Source organism: Synchiropus splendidus, chromosome 9 (genome assembly GCF_027744825.2).
Source record: "Synchiropus splendidus isolate RoL2022-P1 chromosome 9, RoL_Sspl_1.0, whole genome shotgun sequence".
NCBI classification, from domain to species: Eukaryota; Metazoa; Chordata; class Actinopteri; order Syngnathiformes; family Callionymidae; genus Synchiropus; species Synchiropus splendidus.
In genome coordinates, this window is record NC_071342.1 from 5,685,054 (window position 1) to 5,712,643 (window position 27,590).

The following is a 27,590-nucleotide window of genomic DNA, read 5'->3' on the forward strand; positions in this document are numbered from 1 at the left end:
GACAAAGAGCAGATTTAAAAAATGAGGGACGAGTAGCACCATCTTTGTCTCCAGACATCTCCCTCTTATATATGTTTCCATTCATGTCCTTCCTTGTTACTCCTGATGAAAACCTGAGCATCTCCATCTCTGGATGTATTTTGTCAGTAGTATTTTGACATAATTTGATCCAGATTTCCCACTTTTAACATAAATTAGTCGCACAATTTGGATGCGTTTCTATCATGACTCCAAATCTATATTCAGAGACTTGTTGCTGTTCCAACTCAGTGTGAGTCCGAGTATTTCCTGTGGTCTCAACTCTGCAGTTCAGGAATCCATGAGATGTTTTCCTCCCTCATTGTCCGTTTGGTGGAGTTATGATTAACAGCAGATTTTTACAACAAAGTGTCGGATCACACTGAAACAAACAGCCTGCAACACCGTTACATGCGACCTGCGGTGAAGACTGACCCGACACTCGCGGGTAACCCGAGCCAATGTGTCAAACGCTACACATCGTGGAGGAAAACACAGACTCCTCCGCCTTGATCTCCGACATGTGAGCCCCAGGAAATCCCCTGTTTTTCTCTTGTTTTCTTTTTAACCTCTGTGAGTAAATTCACCACAGCTTCGCCACAGTTCAGGTTGACCCGAGGGGTTCGGATATCCATGTGAGATCTGGTCCAGATGAGGAGAATAACGCCCAGGTTAAAGGGAGGAAAACAAGAAACTTTGACTTTTAGATTTTGATATGCTTGACAAATGATGGCATAAATCAGAACCAGGTGTTTCTGTAGCTCCGGACTTTGTTCAGAGAAACTCTAGACCCTCTCTGGTGACCCACTTCATCTTTGTATATTGAGAGGTGTTAAAATAGCACAGGTGAGCATGGGGCTAAGAACGCCGCTATCGGAGTAGGAGAGTTCAATTCTGCCTGTGATATTTCACTTAAAGGCAGGGCTGTCGGGGAGGCTGATTTATATCAACTTGCTGGCAATAAAGGAGAAACTTGAAGAAGTGTGAGCAGGACATATCGACTTCAGAGACAGCCATTATTCCACGCTACCACTCCTCTTACTGCAGTAGAAGCCAGTTGCTAAGGCTGCAAACGCATGCATCAAAATCAGCCCTTGAAAAGCACAATAACGGCACCAACAGACCGACTGCATCACACACCGGAGAAAATGGCTGAAACAAAAACAAGAGGAGGTTGGGCACAAAGGTGGGCTCTGGTTCCCATGAGAGTCTGAACAATTAACACCACATTGTTCCAGAACGGGTGCGTAGAGGTGTCTGGTTCATCGGTTTTGTGTCCTTGAATCAACAAAACAGCGTTGCAGCTCCCAGCGAAAACCTTGTAAAACTTCTCCAACAGCTGTTTTGTCAAGCAGGAACAAAGTCAGCGAAGAGAATTTGACGTCCTTTGATTTGATTTTTCTCATTTGTCATTTCAGTTAAATGACTGATATATTCCGTAGCTCTTTCCTCACCAAGTCATAATCGTAACCATTTTCAATGTCTAGTACGAAACACTTTTTATAGTGACAGGCTGCATTGTCTATTTGAGAGAAGTTCTTCATATTTGCCGAGATTTGTCTACATGAGTCATACATCTGAGTCAAATAAAATACTTGATACTATTATTATTATTATGATGATTATTATTGTAGAAAGAACACATTCTGACAAAAGTAACATGGCAGTTTGCATCCCCCATTAACATTAGTTTTGATAGAGTAAACTACTTCACATTTGCAATGATTACTAGACCTGATCTCAACTTTGAGAAGACTAAAACACTTCGTCTGTGGTTAGCTCCAGTTAGCATTCGTTCGTTCGTTTGAGGGCGAGTGTATTGTTTTAATGCTGCGCCTGAGTCAGTGGGTGCACACATAGAAAACTGCAATGTTTCTTGGCAGAGAAGTATTGCCAAACAAACGGCATCGTGGCTGGCTGGCTCAAAAGTCTATACTTGCAGATCTGCTCTGCAGGCAGGGCTGCAACATCACAACAGGCAGAGCAATTTGCCGGAGAAATGTCTTTGTTTTGTCATGTTTTTACATCCTGATGGCGTTTTAAAGAGTAAACCTTTAGTGTAGAGTAAAAATTTACCATCATGTATAAATATAAATAGCATCTTATTCAAGTAAATAATTAAATAATAAAAAAAAAAACGGCTTCCATTTCTCATGTGATCGGGCGATCATGATTATGTCATAAATATGAGCGCCGATAAATCGGCAGGCCGATCAATCAGTGCAGCCTTCCTGATCAGCTAGAGTTTGCTAAAGAAACACTGCTGTTGGCCTACTCCACACCATTTTGAGAAACTCAATTTGGTCATATATTCTTGACGCAAATACCTCTGCTGTTAGTTTGTCAGTCAGTATAGGCCAGTTACAACCTCTGGCCACATGCTGCTACACACTTCACTGATATGAATTCATTCAGTCTCTTGCGCAATCATTTGCTCTTTTTTAATTTGTTGTAAAACTTTCATAATCTATCGCATATTTAACAGAGGACACACTCATTTTTAGAGCAGGTTTTTTTTAAACAAATGATCTGACATGCACCTTTATATTTCAAAATTGAAAGAGAGATCATATCAGACTGAGGCTCCATAGAGAGCAAAACATTTACACATCAATCAAAGAGGATTTAATGTGCGACACTGACAAAGTGTTTCGCTAATGTTGGACGTAAACAACAGCTTATAACATGGCACTGCGTGTCCTCATAACTGGATTACATGCAGTCGTCATGTTAGTTTCTCCTGGTTTTGCATGTAAACAGGCACTCCAGTCGGCTTCAGACTCTCTTTGATCGGCCTTCAAAGGATTATCCATCGGCCGTCTCCATGTAATCACGTCCAAGACGAAGCACGACCGCTTTAATAGACTGGTTTGTAGTTGGACTGCAGCGCTGTGTTTGCCGCTGTGTAGCCCCCAGCTGCTTCGCTCCACCTTAAAGCTAACGTGGAGAGGTGAGAAGACGAGACGCAAGTGCCACTCCTTAATAATGATTCATCCTTCTTAGCAGAGTCTCGGTCCTGCCAACATCACTCCCAGGTTTTGGACTGACTCATGAACGTCTGTCAACAGACGAGGCGAAAGCTTCTTCAAATCCCTGCTGCTCATTAGGTGCAAATAGAAGCAGTCGGGAAAAGAGTCGCTCAAACCTGCCACAGATTTTGGTTCTGCCAAAACATAAATTCAGTTCGTGAGATTAATAAAAATGAATCTCACGAACTGAATTTAATTCGGTTTTTGGACACCTATGGAACATAGAAGATTAGCTGAAACTACTGTGAAGACAGCGTGCCACCGTGGCTGCAGCCTCTTTGCAAGACGGTCACGTGTTTGAGTCCTTGGGACAAACATGAGCAAGACTCACAATGACAGTAGCATTACAGATCAGATCAACTCTCAGGCTTGGATGTGCTCAGTGGGTACTGTAGTATCACTGGAGTTTATGACCTTACATGGAAGCCCAGCGTCTCATGACAGGTATCGTTGTGAGGCGCTTTCAAAGCTTCACAAAACAATGTCATGGTTTCCACTTGGATTTTTTTGAAACCATGGCTGAAACCCAGAGACAAAATGTGCCAAAAACCATCATACCTGTTTATAATGTGTTACATATTTTCCCCTTGTTTCCACTTTGGTACAATACGTCTGATAATCTAGCAGATGAAAATGAAGTAGTAGTAATAGCGGTACTCATAGCGGCTGTCAAAGTAGTAGAAATAATAGTAGAAGTTGCTCTAGATGTAATGGCTGTAGATTACAAAAACCATCAACTTGCAGTAGATAGCAGTAGTAGAGATAGTTGTAGGAATAGTAGTCACATTTAGTAGCACAAGATGACGAAGTAGAAGGTGCAAATTGCAGTAAGAGTAGTATGAGTCAAATGGACGGTAGCAGGTAGTACTAGAACTCCACTACTAAAGTAGCAATCAGAGTAATAGAAGAAGAATATTTAACTTGTTTATGCGGAAGCAAACACTAATAAGAACTGGGTACTTTAGCAACTGGTTGAAGATGTAGTACTGGTTGGCATTGTATCATTCTGCTATTTCCATGCTGGATGTCAAGTTGAGATTATTAAACTGTTATAACTGTTGAAATATTTAGATTATATACATATATTTTAAACTTGAATTTAATTTCAAAACAGTCCAACAGGTTCGGTGAATAAAAAATACAGTTTAACACATGTATTACTTTTGTAAATTGTGTTCAAGAATATATTTTTTTGTCTTTTCATAATGTCATTTACATCTACTCCCAGAAATGTTGCAAGGTTTGACGTGTCCTGAAACATGATCTAACCTTGTCAACAGAACCGCTTGATTGCTGTTGCAGGGGAAGAAAATCCTGTTATGATTGGGCTGTCAACAAATGTTTCACCGAGGTTGGACAACAACAAATACACACAGTGATCTATTGTTTCGTGGAGTCCAGCAGCATGCGAGATAAAGCTGTGGAATGGTGCTTAAGACGGTGAAAAAAACGGCTTCAGTTCTCTGATAGATCACACAAACACACACTCCTGAGTGTCCAACTGGAAACCATCCCACTCCTCATTCCTGGTTTGAAAACTGCTTCATTCAACCATCACAAAAGCTGAGCTGCACCAAACATCCCACTGACACACTTATACACAAATAAACCCAAACATATACAAAGAGCGGTGCAGAAGCAGGCTCGGGTCACGTGAAACAGAAGTCTCAAGGTCATCAGGAACTACAACAGTGGACTTGGAATCTGCCTTCTGCACATAATGTTTGCACACAGATGGACTTTGGAACAATGGCCGCCACGGTAGCTATTTGACCAACATCCTGACTGAACACGACAATGTGCTACAACAATGTGAAGTAAAGGATTTCCCCCTTCCCCGTCCTCTCATCCCCCTTTTGTTTGCTCCTTTTGTTTACAGGCGGAGTGGGCTTGTGAAAAGGAGGTTGTGATTGCTCCGGTTTTTGTGACACAGAGGGGACCATAAATGGAAATTTCTGTAGAAATGGCAGGTGTGTCTGCTTAAGGTGAGTCAGATTCCATGTTTGGGTCTGGCTCGGAAGAGAAGTGACATGAATCACAGAAAAAAGCGGTTAAAAAATACAATTTGAGCGCACTAATAATGCATGATACCAAAGATATAACGCCACTGAAGGCTTTTTTTTTATGATAAATGTTTATGAGGCAAACATCAAGACTACTTTGGTGTATCCGTCTGGGGATGAAAAAGACAGTGATAGGGAGCAGCAGCAGTGTTCTGTCTCCACTCTGTGGTGAGAACATAAATTGCATAAATATTCCGTACATGTTTATGTTTAGATTAAGGATGCTCGGATCACCACCGATCACCGATCACACGGATTGACAATGAATTTGTCTTCAAAATGATGAGACCTTCTGTGTACATGATGTGAAAACACGAACCATTCAATCATTTTAATTCAGACTGTCTCGTTGTACTTGTTTTTGGCCCATGTCTGTTCGGATTCTGTCTTCTACTTTTTTGGGTGCTTTGTTGTACAGACTCTGGTGGAAGACGCTGAAACCGCCATTTACCAAACAACTACAGTGGAAGTGATGGGAAGCATTTGGAATACTGAATACCTCACGACTAAACCACGCCCCCTCACCCAGCAGGCCTGTGATTGGCTGCCCATTTTCTGACCGGTAAGATTCACGGGTTTATCAACAGAACTGCATCATGTAAGATGATCGTTCAACCACTAATAATTGATGACCGCAAATTTCTACCAACTGCATGTGTATATATGTTTAGCCCTTTTGTAGTTATTTCACTTATTTTTATATAATAAAAGAAGACAGCGCCCCCAGCGACCGAGACTACTCATCGACCTTTAGCGGCAAATTTCTTCTGTGACCTCGCTCTATTTGTCGCCAACCACTGATCAAGAAGCTGCACGTACAACTTAGGGTCACTAGATGGAGCTATAAATTCCAATATATTTTTCAAAGAAACACAATGTATCCCCCCGTATATATATATATATATATATATATATATATATATATATATATATATATATATATATATATATATATATATATATATATATATATATATATATATATATATATATATATATATATATATATATATATATGTGTGTGTGTACAAACACATATATGTGTGTGTGTGTGTGACGCATTCTTCACTCCACTCGCTGATCATCCAGAAATAATAGTAGCAACATACACTGAGTAACAGTAATATTTTGAGTTTTTAGTTGTTATTGTACTGTTCCTTCAAAAAATATTGTTAGTAGTAGTAGTTGTTGTTGTAGTAGTAAAAGTATAGTAATAGTGAAAGTGTAGTATTTGTTGACAAGAAATATACCTTAATCATCTTCTAGGCAGTAGTAGTTGTAATTGTAGTAGGATAGTACTTGTATTCATAGTTAAGAAGATGTCATAGTCTAAGTCGTAGTATTGGTGTAGTAGCCCCAAATGACGTTCTATATTCATATATTCTATATATATATCTATTCCAAGCAGTTGCAGAAATAGTAGAAAGGAGATTGGTATATACTATTATTAGACGCTGTTGCACAAGTAAGAAGAAGAACTAATGATTGTTCAGTATAGTTTTTATCATTGTAGTCACAGTAAAAATACAAGAATACAAGCTGGGATGAAGCTGCTGTGTCGACTAATTCTGATGGTAGTTGCAGCAGTAGAAATACTGCAGCAGCAGTAGTGTCAGTTATCATTGTAGTATTTTTTTTGTATTACTGCTAGTAGCAGGAGAAGTAGTATCAGTGACCTAATACTCAACTCAAAACTAAAGGAGTATACAGTTCAGTGCAGTATCCAGTACTAAAAGTAGTAGTTGCAGGAGGAAACAATGAGAAGCAATAAAAATAGAAGTATTGATTGACAGTAGTAATGCTGGTATCCATGATAGTACTGTAGTAGGTATCGGTCGTGGTACAGTGGTTGCTGTGCCCTCTGTAATACAGTGAAGAGGCAGCGGTCGTGTCCAACTCCTCCTTGATGATTCTCCTCACACGTGTCTTCGGATGAAGCGCGTCACTGCAGTGCTGGGAGGTTTTGGAAGAGGGTTTTCCTGGCTCTGCCTCTCTCGCCGTCGGTCCTGGACCAGTTTCTTCCACAGCCTGACACACTTACTGGGCTGCGGGACGGAACCAGAGGAGCAGGCTGCAGCTCAGAGGACGCTGGTGCCGACGAGGTGAAGCACTGCACTCTCTGCAGCTGCTGTCTGTGACGACGACCACGGTTTGATGCTGTGATGCAGACGGGATCGCGTGAAGGAGGAAGACGCCGCTCGGCCGGTCGTGATCGCGAGTCTCCGACACCAGCGAGAGTTGACGGAGCGCTATTCTGAGCAGGTGGGCCAAGTCCCGGAGGAGAGCATCCGACTCATGCTCCTGCTGGTTCTTGAGCAAGTGGCGACAGGAACACGTGTGGTCTCCGGTGCAGGTGAGAAGTCGCCCTCACTTCCACACTCACCAGTCACCTTTGGCGAAGTCAATAATCCTGCGTAGTCCAGAGTAATCTGGTAGAAAAATGGGTGGAATTAGCAGTTAATTTGTAATATACAAAAGTAAAATATGGACTCCACACACAGAACCGGTCATATTCTTTATGATATTTTATTCCAGAGGGTGTGGAAAGATCAGAAATATTAACACTGTTCTCAATTTAATTCCGAATATGCAATTTTATTTACCCCAAAAGGTGAAAAGTATATATTAAATAATCATGTATGAGCCAAGAAAATCAAATTTGGAATTTAAAAACTAAAGGAGGACAGTTTGAAGAAGGGAGTGTGGATGTTATATATAAAATGTTGTTTTATACAGCTGTGTTTACTATACATTACGTGAAAACATGGGTAACTAACTGGAAGTTACTCAACTTAAATACCAGTAAATATGTTCAAGTCTCACTGGGGAAGTCTAACTGGGAGGAAGCCCTGGGCCAGACCCAGGATATGGTGAAGAGACTTTGTCTCATATTTGTCCATGGAAGACTGGAGGAGGTTTCTAGGAAGGGCGTATTCTGGGCCTCTTGCTGCAGATGCTGCCGCCACGACCCCCCACTCAGATAAGCAATGGAAGGATGGTGAAGATTGAATTACAATGTCTAAGGAACCACAATGAAGTCCAACATTCCAATATTAATAGTCATCTTCTTTTGTAGGTAGAAAGTAGCCCCGAAGGTCATGACATTGAGACCCAACCTGAGCAAGCAGGTGAACAGGGTTTCTACTGACTGAAAAATACTTTAATCAACAGACTTGCGGGTAAACATTTTTTTATTTAAAGTCTCAAAATCAGAGATGTGTCGACTTAGATTTAATGTTTTGGATCTGAGCAAGACTGCCCTGGCTCTGTCAGCACCACAAATCCATGAGACAGTAGTTGAAATATTGTCACTTATCACGATATTGATGAGCAATACTTTGTTTGTATTTCAAGAGGAGGTTTATAGCCAGGGAACTTGACAGGACCAGATGTCTCCCCCAATGAAACTCCCCAACAAGTCCATGTCATGGTCTGAGCGAGGAGCCCCTGGAACAACACGAGTCAGCACCACTGCAGCACTAGAGTGGAAAAAAAGGAGCATTTTTATCAGCAACCACTACAACCACAGAGCAGATCCCTATACGCATGTGTAGGCGTGTTATGGTGATTTTTGGACAGACTTATCTCTCGCTCAGCTTCCCTCCCACACTCTCTTGTTTTAACAGTCAAGTACAGTCGCCTTCTAACCCCGCAGATACAGAGAGAGCGCAGAGGAAGGTTGGACGCAGCTCGGCTGTGAAAACTATGATTTCCTTCATTTCACTCGAGCTGACGAAATGCTCAACATACACCGGAAAGACGTCGTCGCTGGCCGTGTGGTCAGAGGACGAAGGCGTGGGGTGGCTCTGTATGTCCAGTTGTTTAACACTGATTATTGTAGCAGCAGGGTGAAAATATTTTTCCTCACATTTTGCTGTCATTACAAAAAATGAAGATAAATATTTTTAAAACATGAATATTATGAAATATAACTTAAACATGAATTAACAAAAAGAGATGATGACAAACAAAATGAAGTTAAAATAAACTCTCTATTTAATTAAATACCAACGATAATAAATTAAAATCAATGATTAAAAAATAAATACATATTTATTTTATGCATCTGTTTCCCTCAATTATGAATGACTTTTGTCAGTTTTTTTTGTTGTGTTTCTTCATTCATGTTTTGTGAATAGAAACTCTACATACTGGTATCGATATTCATTGTTGCTGCGTGAGATGCGACGACTGAGATGTCCTTTAAAATATTAAGTTGGAGGAGTTTGCTTGTTTACTTGATTTTTCTTGGTCATCCTGGCAGTAAAAGACACAAGCAGAGTATTCGTAGAGCGGTCACTGAGTCTGAGTGACATCTAGTGGGCTCTGACAACACTGTTCCATGCAGTTTCAACCGGCTTGTGATTTGTGGAGAGTGAGGTTAGTCTCTGGCCAATACTAGAATACAGTTCCGACTGAGCGTGTAGTAAGAGAGAAGACGGTATTCAGGAATCCATCTGCTCAAACATGCGAGCTCAGTGCAGCAGAACGGGTTAAAAACTGGCCTCCAAATGTTGGCATGCTCTCCTTGTTTGCTTCCAAATGATGGAGTTGTGTTGGCAAATCTCCGATATCGCTCCCAGCCATTAGCTGATGAAGAACCGTTTACGAAACACAAGCAGAACAGCATGTTGTTTTGACGCCACATCAAGATTTAGAAAAGATTGCGAGGATGAAATAAAATCATCCGCACAGCGGCTATGGTCCATCACGCTTGAACTCTGGACCCTCTCACTCTGGGGTCAAACCCGTGACCTGCGGAGAGCGAACCTGCCGGCCGACCACGGGGCGACCAAAACGAGCGTTGCCATGGTTTTGACAGGTTGAATAGATGACAGGGATGTGTGTGCCAAATAGACTGTCAAAGAGAGTGGGGATGAGATGGATGAGAGCAGAGAGAGAGAGGGAGTCGGAGAGGGGGAATACCAGCAAGAAATGATGAAGTGCTCTTGTGGCGACTGGCAATACCTGCTTCCATTAGTTTCTATCTTGGTGTCTTCTCCACGCTGCGCCCCACTTCGCTCCTCATCTGGGGGGCAGTAAAAGCTCAGCTGTGGGTCCAGTGCTTTTAGGCTTCTGCACCGGTGTGGAACCCCAAAATACGACCCAGAAAGCAGCTCTACTGTCCTCTGAGGTCAGAGACAGATCACATCTCTCAGGTCTCTTTCTAGGATCACAAGGGCCAGAAAATCTTAACCGCCCATGGAAGGTGTAAACAACTGAGTGTGATCCAGCCTGCTGAGTCTGAACTGAGGACCTGTTTTTTTTCACACGTATTGATCCCTGTGTGGCATGTAGGAAATGTTATAATACACAGTAGTCCTCTGTTAAATTGAGCAAAACACTTTAATGCAGAATTCACTGCCAAATTAGAGGCAACTTTAAGAGTGTCATAAATCAGATGTAGTGGACCCCAAGTTCATGTGATGAACTAAAGATGACAGTCCAAAATCATGAAAATTGTCTGAGTAACTACAACGCCATCTTTTTTCCTTCTTTCTTTCTTTGTGGGAATGTGGGACCAATATAAGCTGTCTAAAGACCATATCATTATTATTTAATTTTGTTTTTATACGATCTGTCAGTTTTTTATCTCAATTAATTGCACTGAAGCTGAATTACAGTAACTTGCAGTTCCTGGCAAATGAATCACACTTTTTATATCTGTTCTAAATGTAATTTAAAGGAAGATTTATTTTATCTACAACAGAGTGACCAATGATGTTGATAATATTTTATACTTTTAATATGTTTTTTAGATGTGTTTAGTGTAACAATGTTGGGAATTGATGAAGGTACAATGCATGTCTTATTTTTCCATTTCCATTTTTTACTGTTGTGGCACCATGATGCCAAAAACAAATGAAAAGCCAAAATGTTTTTATTCATAATGTGATAAAATATTGAAGCACAAATGCCCTCAACAGGGAATTATTGTTTATAGTAATGTTGCATTCAGAGCTGACTTGATGCTTACAGCAAAAGTTTTTCATCATGGCGTGAATAAGGTGCATATGTGAGGGCACATGTACGGTACTGACCAGCCCTTGGACGTAGGTCTCAATGGACAATTTATTTTGTGTTTCTGATTTAGAAAAATTCATGGGAGCTGTGGTCTCGACTTGTCTTGGAAAACAATCCCGGCTGAGACCGGAATAAGATCTGAGAAATGTGACCATCAGACCAGTCTAGGGTACAACAACATGACACACAGGGCCAAAAAAATCTATCAGCATCAATTTATCAACAAGAAATCCAAAGTCGGCTGTTCTATTAGTCGAAGCTCTCCACAATTGACTGGTTGGGCAGCACTGCTCTAGATGGTGACTCTGGGAGAGCATCAAGTTACTGGTACAGAGGTGTACTGTGTGTGATCGACACGCCATCAGTAGGTTCTGGCGAAGGACCCACTGTTGAAACAGAATCAGAATAGAATTTATTGCCATGGTCAGTGGGGTCCCACCAACTAGGAAAGTGCTTCGAAATAAAGTGCTGTTAATAAAATAAAATAAAATAAAAACAGGATTTTGAAAAAATGTTTCAACAAAGAGGCCAGAAGGGGCGTATCTCTCTTCATGTTGGGAAAGAAACTTGACACCACACAGAATTGGAGAGTTAAAAGAGTCGGGGACAGACCCTTGAGGAACCCCGGTATAGAGTGAAGAGCTGTCAAGGATTCAAGCAGGGAGAAACCAGATCCTCATCGGGGAGTCAGAGAGGAGGAGGACGAGGGGAGGAGTTCTGCTTCCAATGTGACTTGGCTCCATTATTCAAACGACTGTACGTCAATAGTAGCAGAAAATAAATATGTTCATGAGCTCACTGAGGATTTACAGAAGCCGTTTCTTCCCCACCAAACTCTCTCCCGGGATGTTGGTGTGTGATTTACTGAGTTCTTTTGGCAGCGGCCATATTGGCAAGTATCAACACATGGCGAGTAATTACATCATTTTTTTTTATTTTTAAACACTCCAATCCATCATAATGAGATTCCTCATCCAAATGCTTTTTGTCCCACAGCGCGTGAAATGTGATGATTTCCATTCATTTATCCATGACAGGAAGCATTTTGTCTTCGAGCCCTAACATGCGCTTCAATGTGAGTGTTTTTGTTGCTCACTGATTTCTGTTTGGTTGTTAGGACTTGCATTAGATGGCACAAAGAACGCTGGTAATGAGACGGATTTGAAAGAGTTCTTCTGTTCCTTGAAGAAGCTGGAGAGGAGTCTCAAGTTGATTTTGAAGTGCAGTTCTTCTTGATCAAACCCAAGTCCAGACTGTGGCATTTCCATTGTCAGCGTCGGCTCATCCTGCCATGTACAGTCGGGTCGAAGTTGACACAAATCCTGTGAGATCTGTTTTCACTTTCTTTCACACACACACACACACTCCAAGACTTTGGAGAGAAGCAGTGAGTGTGAGAAGAAAGCTAGTCGGTCTCGCTGCCACAGTGTGTTTGACTGTAATATCTGTGTGTGTGTGCGCAGGGACACGTTATGTAACAACAAAGCAGAATACATCGTACAGCCACATGAGTCACGCACACACACACAAACTGCAGACAGGAAGTGAGGGCTTCAATCTCATGCTGTGTGTGTGATTTGTCAGAGTTCAGAGAAATGCAGCCACATCTCTGTTGACATCAGCGAAGTGTTTGACAACTTGGGACATGTTTACCCAGCAGCCACCTCTTCTCCTCACCTCAGCGACTCTAAACTGCCACTTTCTCAAAAACCTGAAATCCTCCAAGTCGACCGTTTGAAGGCCCGTTTGAGGCCCCCCTCCTCTTTTAAGGGACGTCGTTTTGGTGATATCAATCCAAACTGGTCCTGCCACCGATGTCCATGAAAGGTGGGGAATGCTGAGTCAGCAAGAAGTAGTGATGGGTAGATGAGGTTTCATGACACCGTGTCCTGATTTTCAGAGGCCACCAGATGGCACTGTCTGCTGTATGTTGAGTTGAACAACTAATTTAATGAAACCTCACATCATACCTAGACAAAGAGTGCCATCTAGTGGCCTCTGAAAATAAGGATATCATACCTCATCTACCGTCGCAAGCAAGAAGCAGATTTTTTTTAACATTTAACAAAATGCTAACAAAAGCGATATGCTGTACAAATGTGTTACAGAAGTCTTCCATGTTTTCGCTTGTCTCTTAACTTCCTGTATGCATTTGGAAAGTTGAGTCAGCTGGCCCTGGTCGTATTGTCTGGGGTTGTTTCCTGCATTCCCCTCATGTGTTGTGGCTGTGAAGTTCAGCCCATGTTCCTCTTCTTAGTTCCTACCGTATGACAAGTTTTTATTTGTCACTTTGTTTCTCATTTTTGCTGTTCAAGTTGCTTATTATGAAGTGAACCAAACACATAAATCCAACATCAAGTTGTACAACATTATCTGAAAAATTGTGAATTAAACGTTATTAAGCTGTTATGACAATGTAACTAAAACTCTGTATTTTTTTTTTGTAATTTTTGGAATAAGGCAGCGCTCATCATCCAGTTAAGAATAATTAAGGTTTTTTTCTGTCATTGATGATTTTTATTTAGAGTTTTTAAATGAAATTAAATAGTGCATCACCAAATGACTTGACTTAAGCATGGTGTAATGACACTTTTCACTATTTCATAGGCCCCTCATGTTAGTCCCAGGAATGACTAAGATGAGGGGCCTATGCTGCTGAAGCTAAGGCGAGAACTCTGCAATTCACTGCAAGACACTTGTGAGATTAAATTAGCAGAGGTCAGAGGAACATTTTTGGCTTTTATTTTGGCTGTCTCTCTGCTGTTGGACTCTGGTCCTCAGACTTTGGAGGCCATCCAGTGGTTTCTTTAAATCCTGCGTCGAATCAAAAGAATAACAGTGAAAGTAAATATCGTGTCATACAGTCGTCCTTATTGAATTCCGTATTAAACACAGTGTAATGGTGGGGCATTACTTGTAATTGGCCTGGGTGCATGTGACGTGTGTGTGTGTGTGTGTATTACAGGTATTGATTGGAACATTTGAACCCTCAGGTTATGTTCCGGTGAGAGCAGTGAAGACACACACATCGACACGCACACTGTGGCGTGGATAGCCACTTGAATGCCGCACGCACACACTCTGCCTCAGGCTTTATAAACAGCAGGGCTCTGAGGTTGCGACTGGCGCATCAGTCTTTCTGTTTTGGTGAAACTAAACAGCTTCTCTGCCTCCTTCATCCGTTCTCTCGGCGTCCACCGGCCGGCTGTTTGTTTTCTCCTTCTGCTCTCTGACGCCTCACATCTTCCTCTCTCTAATCTACTCATCTTCCTCGCTCTCCCTCGTCTCTCCAGCTACATATATAGAAGCGCGGGCTGCGAGGAGAGGAGTCGAACTTGGCTTCTTGCCTGTTGAGATGAGCCAGTAGGAAACACACAGAGCGCTTGTTCATGCTGATGAAATTGATCTGCTCGGGTAAGTCATAAGAACCTTTTGTCTTTCCTTCACTTTTGCTCTTTTCTGCTCCATTTTCTGGACCTTACCCACTCACTTGAAACAAATTTACAGGTTGAGGAGTGACGAAATAAATTTGTTCATTTAAAGCCAATAATTGAAGTTATGAACATATTAATAATAATGATGGTGTAACAAGCGACATATGTATGAAATTCATGTGGATTGTAATTCTGTCTTCTGTTTTCTTCAAGCAAAATGTGTGTGGGGAGGCTTATTTATCGTACTTTGTGGGGACCAATTCTTGACAAAACACTTGTGGATTTTCACCTTGTGAGGACCTTATGACTTTGTGGGGACATTTGGCTGGTCCCCATGTGGTTAAACCTCAATTTGAGGATGAAGGCTTCAAATGACTGGGTCATTATCATTGGGTTTCAGTTTGGTTCAGAGTCATGGTTAATGTTGGCCATGTGTTTTGCATGGTTATGTTTAGGAGAAAGGGTTATGGCAATGGGAAACCTCTCAATGTCCCCACAAGGATAGAAATACAAATGAGTGTGTGTGTGTGTGTGTGTGTGTGTGTGTGTGTGTGTGTGTGTGTGTGTGTGTGTGTGTGTGTGTGTGTGTGTACCCCTTGTGTAACTACACTTCTGGGGACAGGATCTTGGGACATATTTGCCCGACAAGTTTAAACCTCAATTTGTGGGTTAAAACTTCAACAATAACTGGGTCATTATAATTCAGTTTATGTTTAAAGTCCTGGTTAAGGTGAGTCATTTGTTTTGGATGGTTAGGTTAAGGGTGAGACATGAGAGGTCCCCACAAGCATGGACGTATAAACGTGTGTATGTGTGGGGATGAATCTGAGAAACTATACTGATGACATTTGACGAAAGAAATAGTCACATGAAAAAAGATAAGTGATAAAGTTGCTCTTGCAGAGGATCAATATTTTCAATTCCAATACATGTGTTTTGTCCCTCATTTTCGATGGAATCCTGATGCTGATAAAACTGATGAAACCTTGCAAATTGAACTTACAAATCCATGTGAAGGCACTGGGATTTTTTATGAGCCACTGATGAAATGTCTGTTTCCTTAAATCACAATCTGCTTTGAAAGACACCCTGGGTCTGCAGCATAATTTTAAAATACTTGAGCTGTTTAGTTATTCTGTAAGTGTCTCCTATGAGAAGTGAAACTTCTCAGCTTTCTTCTGAGAACAACATCCTCAAAGTTTGGATGAAACTGTTCTGCAAAAAAGACGTCATTGATGGCCTCAAGATGATGATGAAATCTTCCTCTCAGTGTGAGGCCTTCGCTCGATTCAAACTGAAGCACAGTAACAAAAACATGGACGACCAAATTGTGGCTCCAGTTGGAAGACCAAGATCAGTTCTCAAGTCTTTGGATGGGGATAAGGACGCTATGATTTGTCGCCACTATCCAGCAAATGATAGAGCGCGACAGATGAAAAAGTAGTTCCTTTATCTGAGGCAAATATGCACTCCATATTTCACATTTTAGACAGGATTAGAAGTATTAATATTTCCTTTGAATGCAAACTTGGGATCGACATTTTGACATGAAGCGCAATTCCTAAAGAGTCATGTCTAGTTCTGCGATCGATTCATGCATCCTTTCGGGAAACAGAAGAGAATGGAAACAGAGCACTGTACACGACTCGAAGCATCAGTCTTTTGCCCTAGTGTCCAAGTCAAGTCTCAAGTTTATGATACTTTAGGTGTGACTCAAGTCCAAGTCCCTGACTGGATTCCCTGGTGATGATGCACGGTAGTGCACAACCTCCAGACCATCAGGAGGACTCTCAGGTGGGACTATTTTGTGTCATCATTGAGCATGGAACAAACAAAATCTAGGGCAAATCTTCACTACTCTAATATGTGCTTTGTTTTTCTGTGAATAAATATTTGTAGAAAAACAGCAAAAAAAAAAAAACTTCCTCTTTGGAACAATATAATTAATATATTTATTCACTTATTAAACAAATGTGATTGAATACTGAACCAGAGCTCTGTTCTCCATGCAGTGAGCACCGTCTCAGTAGCTTGGAGAGAAATGCAAATTTGGATGATGACGGGGCAAATACTAGAAATCTTAGTCTTGACTTGAGATGTGCCTTCAGAAAACATATAAATATTTAGTGTCGTGCCCCGACATCACCGTGTGCAAGGGTTGATCACTTGCTCCTGCTCAGTGTTGGGCCCACCATTGCAAACGCACCTCAACAAGTGCTGTAAAACTGGTCTCTATTAACTTGGGTCATTTTTTTTGCGCTAGCTGCGATGATGTTGCGCCATCTCCACACCAGAAACACTCTCCAGTCCTTCTGCTTCAAGTCTGAGCTTCATTTGAGTTGCCTTCCGAGTCCATCCTGATTCTCTCTCCTGGGATATCCGATTTTTATTTTTATTTAGATCATAGGTTCGGCTTTTAAACTCCAGAGAACAAGGTAGCCGTATTTATAGAAGCTTCCCATCTCAATAAAAGATGAGTCCCTGTCTTATGCAACCGCCTCTGTCCACGTTGGATGCTGCGAGGAAGGACAGAGGAGCAAATGGATGGATGGAGAGATGAACAGACGTTTATAGACGCCTCCCTCTGTCACGGTTGCCCTCCAAGTAAACTGCTTTTCTCTCCTGTGTTCCTCATGATTCCTACCGATCTGTCTTCCTGGCCTTCTGACACCACCTTTATATCTCTTTCCATTGACTGCTCTCCTCCGTCCACCTATTATGCCTCTCTTATTCTCTCTCTTTCACCCACTGATCTATTATTCACATCCCGCTCTGACTCTTCCTCTCCATCCCCTGACACCTGAAAACCCTCCAGCCGCTGCGGGGCATTTAGACCTCCAACGGTAGAGCTCCCCTCCCGAGGAAAGAGAAAGCGTGATGAATAAAGGAGCGGAGCGAGGAGACTGATAAAGGGCTTGAGGATGGGCAGCTCTACAGATAAGGTGTTTCCCTCTGTGGTGTATTGTACAGGTTGACATTTTACCTGCAGTTCTGGAAATAGAAGAGGAAATTAGTTTGGAGCAGAAGTTGGAAACAGATGTTACGTAAGCGTGCTCTCAGGCGCCCTCCAGTAGGAGCTCTGATTTTGTCAGGTGATTCTTCGGGAGAAGCCGGTGACGCGTCGGCCGGTCTCCTGGATGTGAGCGCGAGAGACAAGCTCGCCGGCGAAGATGCTTTTGTTCTTACGAGCCTGGGTCGCTGGCGTGTTTGTTGAGGTGTGGGGAACACGTGCGGCACACCTACAGGCCGCTCTTACGTAACTCTTGCTTTATTCGGCTTTTATCTCCACTCCCATCTCTTCATAATGCACAAATCCATGGATAAATCTAAGCAGGAAAGATTTTCGGTTCAACTTTTGCTGTCATCCCCTCCACCCCAGCTGACCTCAGCTCACGCTACAGCACTCGGGTTTGTTGTTGCTCTTTATTCTTCGTCGTCCTTCCCATCGCTACTGCAACAACCGGGGTGCCCTGTTCTAATGGCATGACTTGCAAAGATCTTGTCTCACATGTAGAAGATGATGCTACATTTAGGTTGTAAAAGGGCTTTGTGATTAAACCCTTTTAATCCAGCTTAATAATCATCATTATTAATCACATTTTTGAAAATTAGCCGTGATTGTATATACATTTATGAATAAATATGAATAAAAAATAGTACATATCAGGATTAATAATGTTGATTATTTATCACGTTTAAGTAAAAAACTATTTAAATATTTTTTTTTATTTTAAAATATATACTGGATTAAAAAAATGTATTCATTACATTTAATTTATTATTTATTTATTTTTATTATCATTGCCATCATTTTATTTTTCATTTTTAGCGGTCAGTCCGGGGTTGGGCCTTGAAATTTCCATAGGGGCCACATTACAAACAGTGACCTGTGAGGGGTCGTCATAGAAAAAGACAGAAGGACTGAAGGTAAAAATTTTCATTTGTCGTAAATATATCACCAAACAAGGAGAGATATACATTTTATTCCAAGTCTGGATCATGAATAATGGAAGATCTTATGATGCCGTAAAAATGTAAGTAATGGTGTAAGTTAGTAAAGTGTTTTTTTTAAATAAATGATTTTTATTACAATAAATGATGAGCATAATTCAATGTAACATTGAATAACTAATAACTAGGTGAACTGAAATAATACTCACATTTTTTTTGCATTCTGAATTTAATTATTCATAAATGTAAAACATTCAGCTGTTATTATTATTATTATTGGTATTATTATTGTTGTTCATTATATTTACAATAGTTGTCTACTTGTCTCACCTCCGATTTAGCCTTCGAGTGTGTGCGCATAAATGTCGCATAAAAATAATCCGCAGCGACATCAGTACAGGTGGCTTTGGCCTGAGTCAGGATTTACATTTGTCTCTTCCTATGCACCGTTCATTGAAGCAAGAGCCGAACGGTCTACTTGCATCCGCCTCACACTGTTGTCAATGATTGACAGGCCACTGATGTGTGACCCACACCTCTTGTGTTGTCTGATGTGAACCCTCAACTGTACGCTTGTATTGATCGACTCTGCCAGAGTAGACGTGAGATTTATTTGCTAAGCTGCCAATAAGTTGTGGTCGCAGTCTTGTAAGTACAAATCACCAATGATCAGTGTACTTCGTGGCAGATGTGTACAATGTCTCTTGAGCCTCACCTACAGTGCTTCTCCCCTCTAAAGTGTCAGTGCCTGTTGCACAGTTTTGTTTGCTGTGGCACACATCAACAAGGTGTGTGGGATACTTCACATATTGTGTCCCAAAACGTGTTATGGTTATGGACATATACGACTCACTCCGTTTACAGTTACTGAATCATTCACTTCTGTGATGAGGGGTGGCGCACTGAGCTCTTCAAGAGCTCAAGAGTTCAAGAGCAACATGAGAGCAATGGAAGTTGATGGGTAGCAAGAAACCGTTTCAGACTCTATTAACTAGTTTAACTTCAGAGATATCCAGAATCCAGACACCGCCACCGTCATGGACCCGTCATCATACCTACGCGCTTTCTTTGGCAGATTTTGGGAATAAAATTAAATATTCTGGAGATTGAGTTTTCTTTGTATCACAAGAATGATGGATGTGGAGTAGCTGAAGTACAGAGTTGCGCTTCTGAGTTACGCTTCAACTAACTTAGCAACATGCTAATGGTTGCTAACGTGAAGTTAATGTCGTCTCCTTATACAACAAATGGCGTCTTCATAAGTTGAAGACAAATCTACATATCTGCACATCATCATCGCGAGTTACAAAACACAGCTGATATCAGGTTTGTCATGTGTTCACCGCAGACATGGGCTAAGTCCGAGGAACACACATACTGCATCAGGTTACACACACGACTTGTGATGGCTCGATTGTCTAGAGCAGAGGTGGGCAATTAAATTTCCCAAGGGGCCGGGTTATATATTGTGACCGTTGAGAAGGGCCGTCAAACACAAAGAGAGGAGGACAAGAGAAAATTTAAAATAAAAATCATGTGTGATTATGAATCTACACTGTAAAAATGAATAGAAACTGTTGGTTTGTTGTGTTTTATTTAATTTAAACCACATTCCATTTAAAGATTGTCAATGTGGCTCATACATTTCAAAATTTACTTTCAATTCTGATGTATTTTAAGGGACAAGAAATACTCCTAAAATAGCCAACGGAAAAGATTTAGAAAAATAATTAAGCAAGAAAGTTATGTTTCAGTTACTTCATAATAAACAAAAAACAATCCATAAGACAAAAAGTCAGAGACAACAACAATGTCAGTTTTATAGTTTTGCTCTGACTCCAGGAGGGCCACATAAATACAGTCAAAGGGCCGCATTTGGCCCCCGGGCCGCACTTTGCCCAGGTCTGGTCTAGAGGGTGTTCGACATCATTACATAGTGATTAGTCGAGGAGTTTGTTTGCGTCCACTGCGTAGCTGAGCCGCACATTACACAGTTCGGTCATAGTTGAGCTATTACTATTAACCGCATTATCCACGTAGTGTAGTCCATAGAAGTGAAATTCAACTCTCTGTCCAATAGATGGACTAAGCTGTTTACATACATTCTAAAAGTCCGAACTTGGCTGGACTGACACAACAATTCAGTTTTCTGAGCCGTCATGTAACCACAGTCACTGTGTCATGAAACCTCACTGCTGACCTGGCGACCCTGTTTTACAACCCTGGGATGTTGTAACATCACTTAGGACCCCAAATATGTTCACTTCGTCTACCAGCAACTTTTACCATGAGTCTTTTTCGGAGTTTATGTGTACAATTTCAGGCTGCAACACATACTAGAACTCCTCAAAGATTCTAAAAGTCGTTGGGTGATTCTTGTTTTGGTGACCTGTTTTGCCAGATGGTTTATTTCACTGAAGCCATCTTGGGACCTTGTCCTTGGAATGTATTGGCAAAGGTCAGATTCTTAGGCGTAGGTGGCTCAAGTGAAGCCACGTCATCACGATGGATGTGGCTGAACAGCTCCTTGTTTTTTTAATTTCCAGCTCACCCTTGTGCGTCACTTGCTGAGCTGCGCTCGGGTGAGACGGCGTTTCCTCCCAAGAAATGACACTATCAAGGTTAGAGAGCTCATGATTGCATCGCAGATTAATTGAACCCATTAAGAACTTTATCATGACCCTCCTTTGGGTCCTTTCACCGTCGAATGTGCGACACTCGACAGATGCTCGTGCCGGAGGGCTGCTGTGCCTGCGTTCCAGAAAGCAGCACTCAGTCCCCAAATGTCTGCATAAACATCTACATCTGTTTTCATGCGAGCCAGTAATGCTTACTCAGCAAATTTGGCAGGTAAGCCTGACACAACTCATATTTAGTCTCTGAAGTTGCGTGTAGAATCCTGATTTTTGTTGTTTTAAGACACGTTTTTGAACTTGTCGATTGCTTTTCCACGACCGACTGATGGTCTTTAGTGCACATGTTGGTAGCAAGGTGGTCCCGGGTCTGACTGGAGGGCCAGAGATCGTGTTATGACCAAGACCAAAGATGGGCAATTTTTCTTTAAAATAGATTAACAACTGAAATGTCAGCTTTGGAATAAACTAGTAGTTTGCCCTGCATTCAGTTTGGTCTCGGTCTCAGACACTCAAGTCTAGGTCTTGGATTTGGTCTTTGTATCAGTGATGGGTGGATGAGGTTTCAAGACACAGTATTGGAAGGGTAAATGAGGTTTCACGAACCAGTGTAGTAATTCAGAGGCCACTAAATGGCTCTATTGCTTTGAAGTAATGTTGTCATAGCTGCAGTTGCAGAAATCATTTACAAAATAGTAGGTTGCGTTGAGACTGAAACATTACAACATTTTGACAACTTCTCCTTTATCTAAAAGTTGAAGTTTTCCACTCCAATCGTCACAAAAAAAACAGCAGAGACGAACCATCAACCACTTAAAGTGCAGTGGTCCAGGGCCCACACCTTAAATGGGACAGGGTCCTGTCACCCTGTAATGGAAGGAGCAATATAAATGAATGATAGAACACACAACATAAAACCAGCCCAGCATTACAGGATCCCACCAGCAGCTCATCCAATCAAAGTGAAAGGTCCTTAAAGGAGCACTAAACAGGGTCTTGTATCGTAGCTTAAAGTCAGTGAGCGATATATTTCCTGGCCCAACAGCAGGGTCTGGAGGTGTGTGTTGCTCTTTTATCAAGATGAATGCTAAACACAATCTACATATTTGAGCACCACTGTGCTCATGCATCAGATGAGGACAGATCTGAAATGGAATCTTCTTCTGTTCCCCCTCGCTGCACACATCATCTCTCCATCAGTGCAGCGCCACAATGCCCCGCTGTCCCGCCACCGACCTATCAATCATCACATCCCCATCTCTTATGGAGATGGGGCCAATGAGATCCGCATTTAATGCTGCTTCTGCCCTCCTTCTCTGCCGGTCCCTCCACCGGCCAGCTGCCAGGTGAGGCCGTTTATTTAAATCTATTTAAATGCATATGAGGCGTTTGGTGAGAGATTTCATGGGCCGGCAGGTCAGCAAATACCAAAGCGGTTCCGCTTGGCTGACCGTCCCCGTCAGGACCCGAGGACAATTAAAACACACTACAGTTGGTTATGTTTCCAAGGGTTGTGAGTGAAGCAGAGGTTTGAGTCGTGAAACTCAGGACAAGTCAAACCGTTTGGAAGCGATCAAGGTCTGACCCCTCCAGAGATCCTGACGACACACCAATGACGGCCATTGATCCGTCTGATGTTGTGGATCAGGGTTTTACTTTTTGACTCGCCAAACTCTACAGGAATTGAGTCAGTGGGTTCCATCCAAGAGTGACTTGAGAAGCTGCCACCCAGCCTGCTGGTGATGCCCTGTTGAAGCCTCATGAAACAATGTCCTCACTTTCTGAGGCCCCTAGATGCTAGATCTGCTCTACTGTCTTTGATTTCTGGCATTTCAGAACATTGTTATGAGTGCCATCTACTGGGCTTTGAAAAAGAGATACTGTTTCATGAAGCTTCACCAATACAGGCTGCTGTTTAGGATGCCGTTCAGACACATGAACCACACACTCCTAAAAAGTAACTCAGTTACATTAAGCTGCTGCCCACAACACCTCCCTCACATCGAAACAAATATAACAACTGGCTTTGCCAAGTTAATAGAAGTGTGTTTTCAACAGTAACCTCCGCAATAATGCTAACATTTCTTCCAAAATGAAGGTCATGATTTTGATACCAGGGCTGGTCTCTAATCGAGTGAGTGGTACTGAACTACTTCGCCCAGAGATCTGAGTGAAGTGAGAGAGATCCGTACAAACAAAGAACCAATCCAGAAAGACAGGACAGGGAAGCAAACTCATCCGAGTCAGGAAGTTGTTCTGACTCACGCATGATGTGATATACAGACAACAAGTGAGTCAAACTTCTATGTAACCAAAACAGACTCAGTATTATTTGATAAAAAGAAAAGTTTTGAAAGAAAATAACCGTTAAAAATATAAAATTTAATGCTCATTTTTTCAGCACTTATTGTCTTCAATGCCAAATATTATCATAGCAAAAGTTGCTTCATGGGAAGTGAGGCAGATGACATGCAATGACCTGATATTGCATCATTGTAAGGGACATAAACATGGCTGCTTGATCAGAGGCGGTTTCTTTCAGGCTCTCTGAATCCCTCGCATATATACTACTATGTACGGTTTATTAAAATTGCATGTGACTCTCATCCCTGTGACCCATGGAAGCTCATGATCGCTGGTGTGTCCCTCTGACTCGGTGCTCTGAGACAGGTGAGAATCACTCTGTTGTCCAACTTCTTCATCTGTGTGAGAAAAGAAGAGGAACTCTGCATTTCCCTGTGAACCATGTGACCTGTCCCAACAAAGGAGCGGGAGAAAGACAGGTGTCATGGGAAAACTGCAACGCTGTCAAGGGGATTTAGGGAAAGCAGAGGGGCAAATTGAGGGTGGTGGCTCGGAACGGCAGAAAGAATAAGAAACGGGGTGGAACGGGAGGGAGGGGGGGGAAGGTGAAGTGAAGGAGAAGGGTCTTTGCCAAACTGGCAGGGTCTCACCAGCATGGCTGTGCACTGCATTAGCGCCGTCATTTATAAACTGATGGATCGGTGGCGCAGCTCAATGTGACCAAGACGGATGGACGGACAGATGGGTCGCAGAAGTGTGGCACCTGGAGCAGCAACGGACGGTGTGTTTCGGGGTCCATCTTTTCGGCGCTGACTTTTAAAAGAGACACATTATCAATGTTCATTAGTGCAAATTACAGGTCGTGAGAGGTCGTTAATTGTAATTAAAGTGTCGCTGCTAATAAGAATAAAATCACAGCCCAGTTTTTGAACCAAGGAGTGTGGAGGTGTTGCCGGGGGAAGTGTGCGCTGGCACTACATAGCTTGTTGTTGAATACGACAAGCTTTAATAATCTGAGATTAATATCAATGAAGCATGAAAAGATTGTCTTAAACTATATTGTTCAGTGTGGTAAAAATGATCATTTTGACAACAGAACATGTGCGTTTATGTCACAATTCTGATGTTCTCGGTGAAGTCTTGTGGAATGTTGCTGGTGGATTTGGGATTGTGAGGGTGCAATCGTCCTGGATTACTTTGGTTGTATTGGATTGGGATGCAAGAACAGTGCTTTGTAATCTGACTGAAAAGATTACTCCCAAGTGGGCGGAGGAGCGATAGCGTTGAACGGATTTCAGGAGCGAAATGGGATTGTTTAGGATTCATAAATGATTGTGTTTGGAGGAGAGGAACTGTCTTGCGGTCTGTGGGGGTTTCACAAGCGCAGGATTCTGTTGTGTTTTTAAGCCCTGTTTAAGTTCATCCAGTGGTGAGGCAGTTGAGGAGAAGGTGGGGAGGTGGAGATGGGACAATGATGGCTGGAGGAAGATTGATGAGAGAAAGAGTGACGGACATAGATCATGAGATGTGAAGCGGACAGTGCAGACGGGGTGGAGATGACTACCAAGGGTGATCTGTGACAGAGAAATGGCAGCTGGACTGAAAGCTGTACAGAACTGTAGGTTTCTTAAGGGGGGGGTGCATTTTGAGAAGTGGAGGTGAAAGACAACCAAGGGGCTACACGGATACCGTGAAGGAGGATGGTGGAGGTTGGTTAGGATGATGACGATCTTCCGACCAATGTTCCCCACAAGTGACGCAACTTGTTTTCCAAACCTCTTTGGAAATTTCTGCATGAGTGGCTCACCTGTGTGCTTCTGCTGTCAAACCACCTTCCTCTACATCACCATCTCCATCCATTCCTACTGCCCTGCTCTTTTTCTGCTTGTGACCCGTGGTTATCGCCGACACTGCAGTTCCAAGCGAGCAGCGGGAGAAAGCGGAAAAGGGCAGAAAGCACACGGGGAATTACACATCAAAATACAAAGACTAGGAATCGGGGCCTGGGTTGGGAGGAGGTGCGGAGAAGAAGAGATCAGAGTGTTGTAATTTAAAGGAAATGGCCCGACTGAATGGAAGGATAATGCAACGATTTCAGCTTCGAGGATGCACGTATAATCCATCACTCTGCTGCGACGGGAAGAAACAGACGGCTCGCTTGGGGTCTTGAAAGGTCAATTTGATCTGAACACACCATCAGCGATGGTTTTTACCCCTCACTTTGTGATAGTCGGACACCTCAGGTCAAAGTCCTGCACTCTGCACTATCAGCAGCAACCTCAAGGACATGCTGGGGTTAGAAACTGGGGTGGGCATTTGCACCAGTGCTCTATATTATTTATATGTATTCAGTCATAGCTTTGATGCTGGATTGCCATTGAAAAATTCAAAATCCTGGAATCATGTTGTAATAATGGATCTAAAACTATCAAATTTCAATGAATGCAGCCGCGCAGCTGTTGAACCGAGGGCAGCTGTTGGATGTGTTTGCAGGTGACAGGAAATTATTTTCACCGTCCCCCAAGACACCTCACACACACACCCCCTTCAGGGGGAAAAGGTAATCACAGCTCATTTACTCCTGTCGGACCCTAAGGAAATGGTCACAAGTGTGTAGCGCCAGCTTTACTCGTGAAGCTTCGTGATCTGCCTTTTTTATAGATTGAAGAGTGCCATATATCATGGCTCTGTCTGCCTCTGTCTGCTATTCAGCAGGTCAGCTGGGATGATACAAATGAAAAAAAATCTGTGTGGCAACGGAGCAACCTTTTGGGATTTTTTTTTTACCCTTTCAGAAAACTGTGAAAAACACTTGGAAATTATTTATTGTTTAAAATATTAATGATAATGTTGGTTGTTTGAGTGTGTCCACAAAATGAACTGTTTTATTTCAGATTTTCCATTTTATTATTTTATTAAAACATATTAAAAATGTATTTATTATGAAAATATATAACACAAACAGGTTATGATGTTTTTTAATAAAATAATAATAGCAAAAATAATAAAATAGTATATTGGTTTTTTTAAGCTATAAGTAAATTGTATTTACAAAAAAATCTCATTGCAGTACTCCTATATGTCATTTATTTTCTATCTTTGTCCCCCCTATAAACATTCATTTTTTATTTTTTATTTTTTAATGTGAAACTGGTTCCAGTCTGTGGCACGCATTATTATTATTCAGTAATGTCTTAGTCACAGGACAGTCAAAGATAACAAGCACTTGCTTAATTTTACTACATGATTCAGCCGTAGCAACATTCTGCCATTCTGGTGATGTCACTCAGCTAAAGCTTTAGACTTGTGTTTGAAGTGTGCTCTATTATATATACAGATTTAACATTACAGCATCACTCGAAGACATTTTTCATCAGTCTCATACAATTTATCATAAAATCCCGGACTGTATTTTGTAGTAAATTATTTCCTACATGCTTTTATGAATGGATGTGTATCAAAATAATAGTGATGGCTTAATGTGGTATCGTGGACAGTTTTGCAGGATTGATGAAACAGTATCCTGATTTCCAGAGGCCATTAGATGGTCCTCTTTGTTTAGAAGTGATGTGAGGGTTCATTGACTTACTTAAGTGAAGTCCAAACATTTCACAGCAGACAGTGCCATCTGCTGGCCTCTTAAAATCAAGACACTGTTTCATGAAACCTCATCAACCCATAAATACAAAATACGTATATACTTAATATATACTTATTATATTTACATTATATTTATTCATTTCCATTTATTTTTTATTTCTTTCAAACAATTTTTAATATTGTTTTGTTTCAAGCAAAAAAAAAAAACAAAACAAGAAAGTGTGATTCGCATCAATTAATAATTTATTTCTGTAATGAAATAATTTGGATAAATTAATGAATTTTGCAGGTATTGACTCACCTAGTGGCGTCCGCTAGCCACAGAACAGTTAGTGTTGCTGAACCGGTGAGTTCAAGGTAGATGATGAAAATAAGGGGAGGTGGGAATGTGGGCCAGCAGGGTGTGATAATCTGTCTCTCTGCCATCTCTCCCACATGGGAGGGAGGTAGAGGGGAGATTAAGAGGATGTATGATGTATTCTGACCCATATTGGCGCCATGATGTTTGGTGACCCACATAACACTTCATCTAAA

General features: G+C 41.7%; 1 protein-coding gene across 1 annotated transcript in view; it reads left to right on the forward strand.

The window, feature by feature from the left end:
- Window positions 1-6,998: 6,998 nt before the first annotated feature.
- Window positions 6,999-27,590, forward strand: part of bean1 (brain expressed, associated with NEDD4, 1) — a 41,447-nt gene continuing 20,855 nt past the window's right edge. Inside the window, exons 1-2 of the mRNA XM_053874337.1 lie at window positions 6,999-7,463; window positions 14,428-14,548. Coding sequence (XP_053730312.1) covers window positions 14,524-14,548 — 25 coding nt within the window. The 5' untranslated portion in view covers window positions 6,999-7,463; window positions 14,428-14,523. The remainder of the gene's footprint in view (window positions 7,464-14,427; window positions 14,549-27,590) is intronic.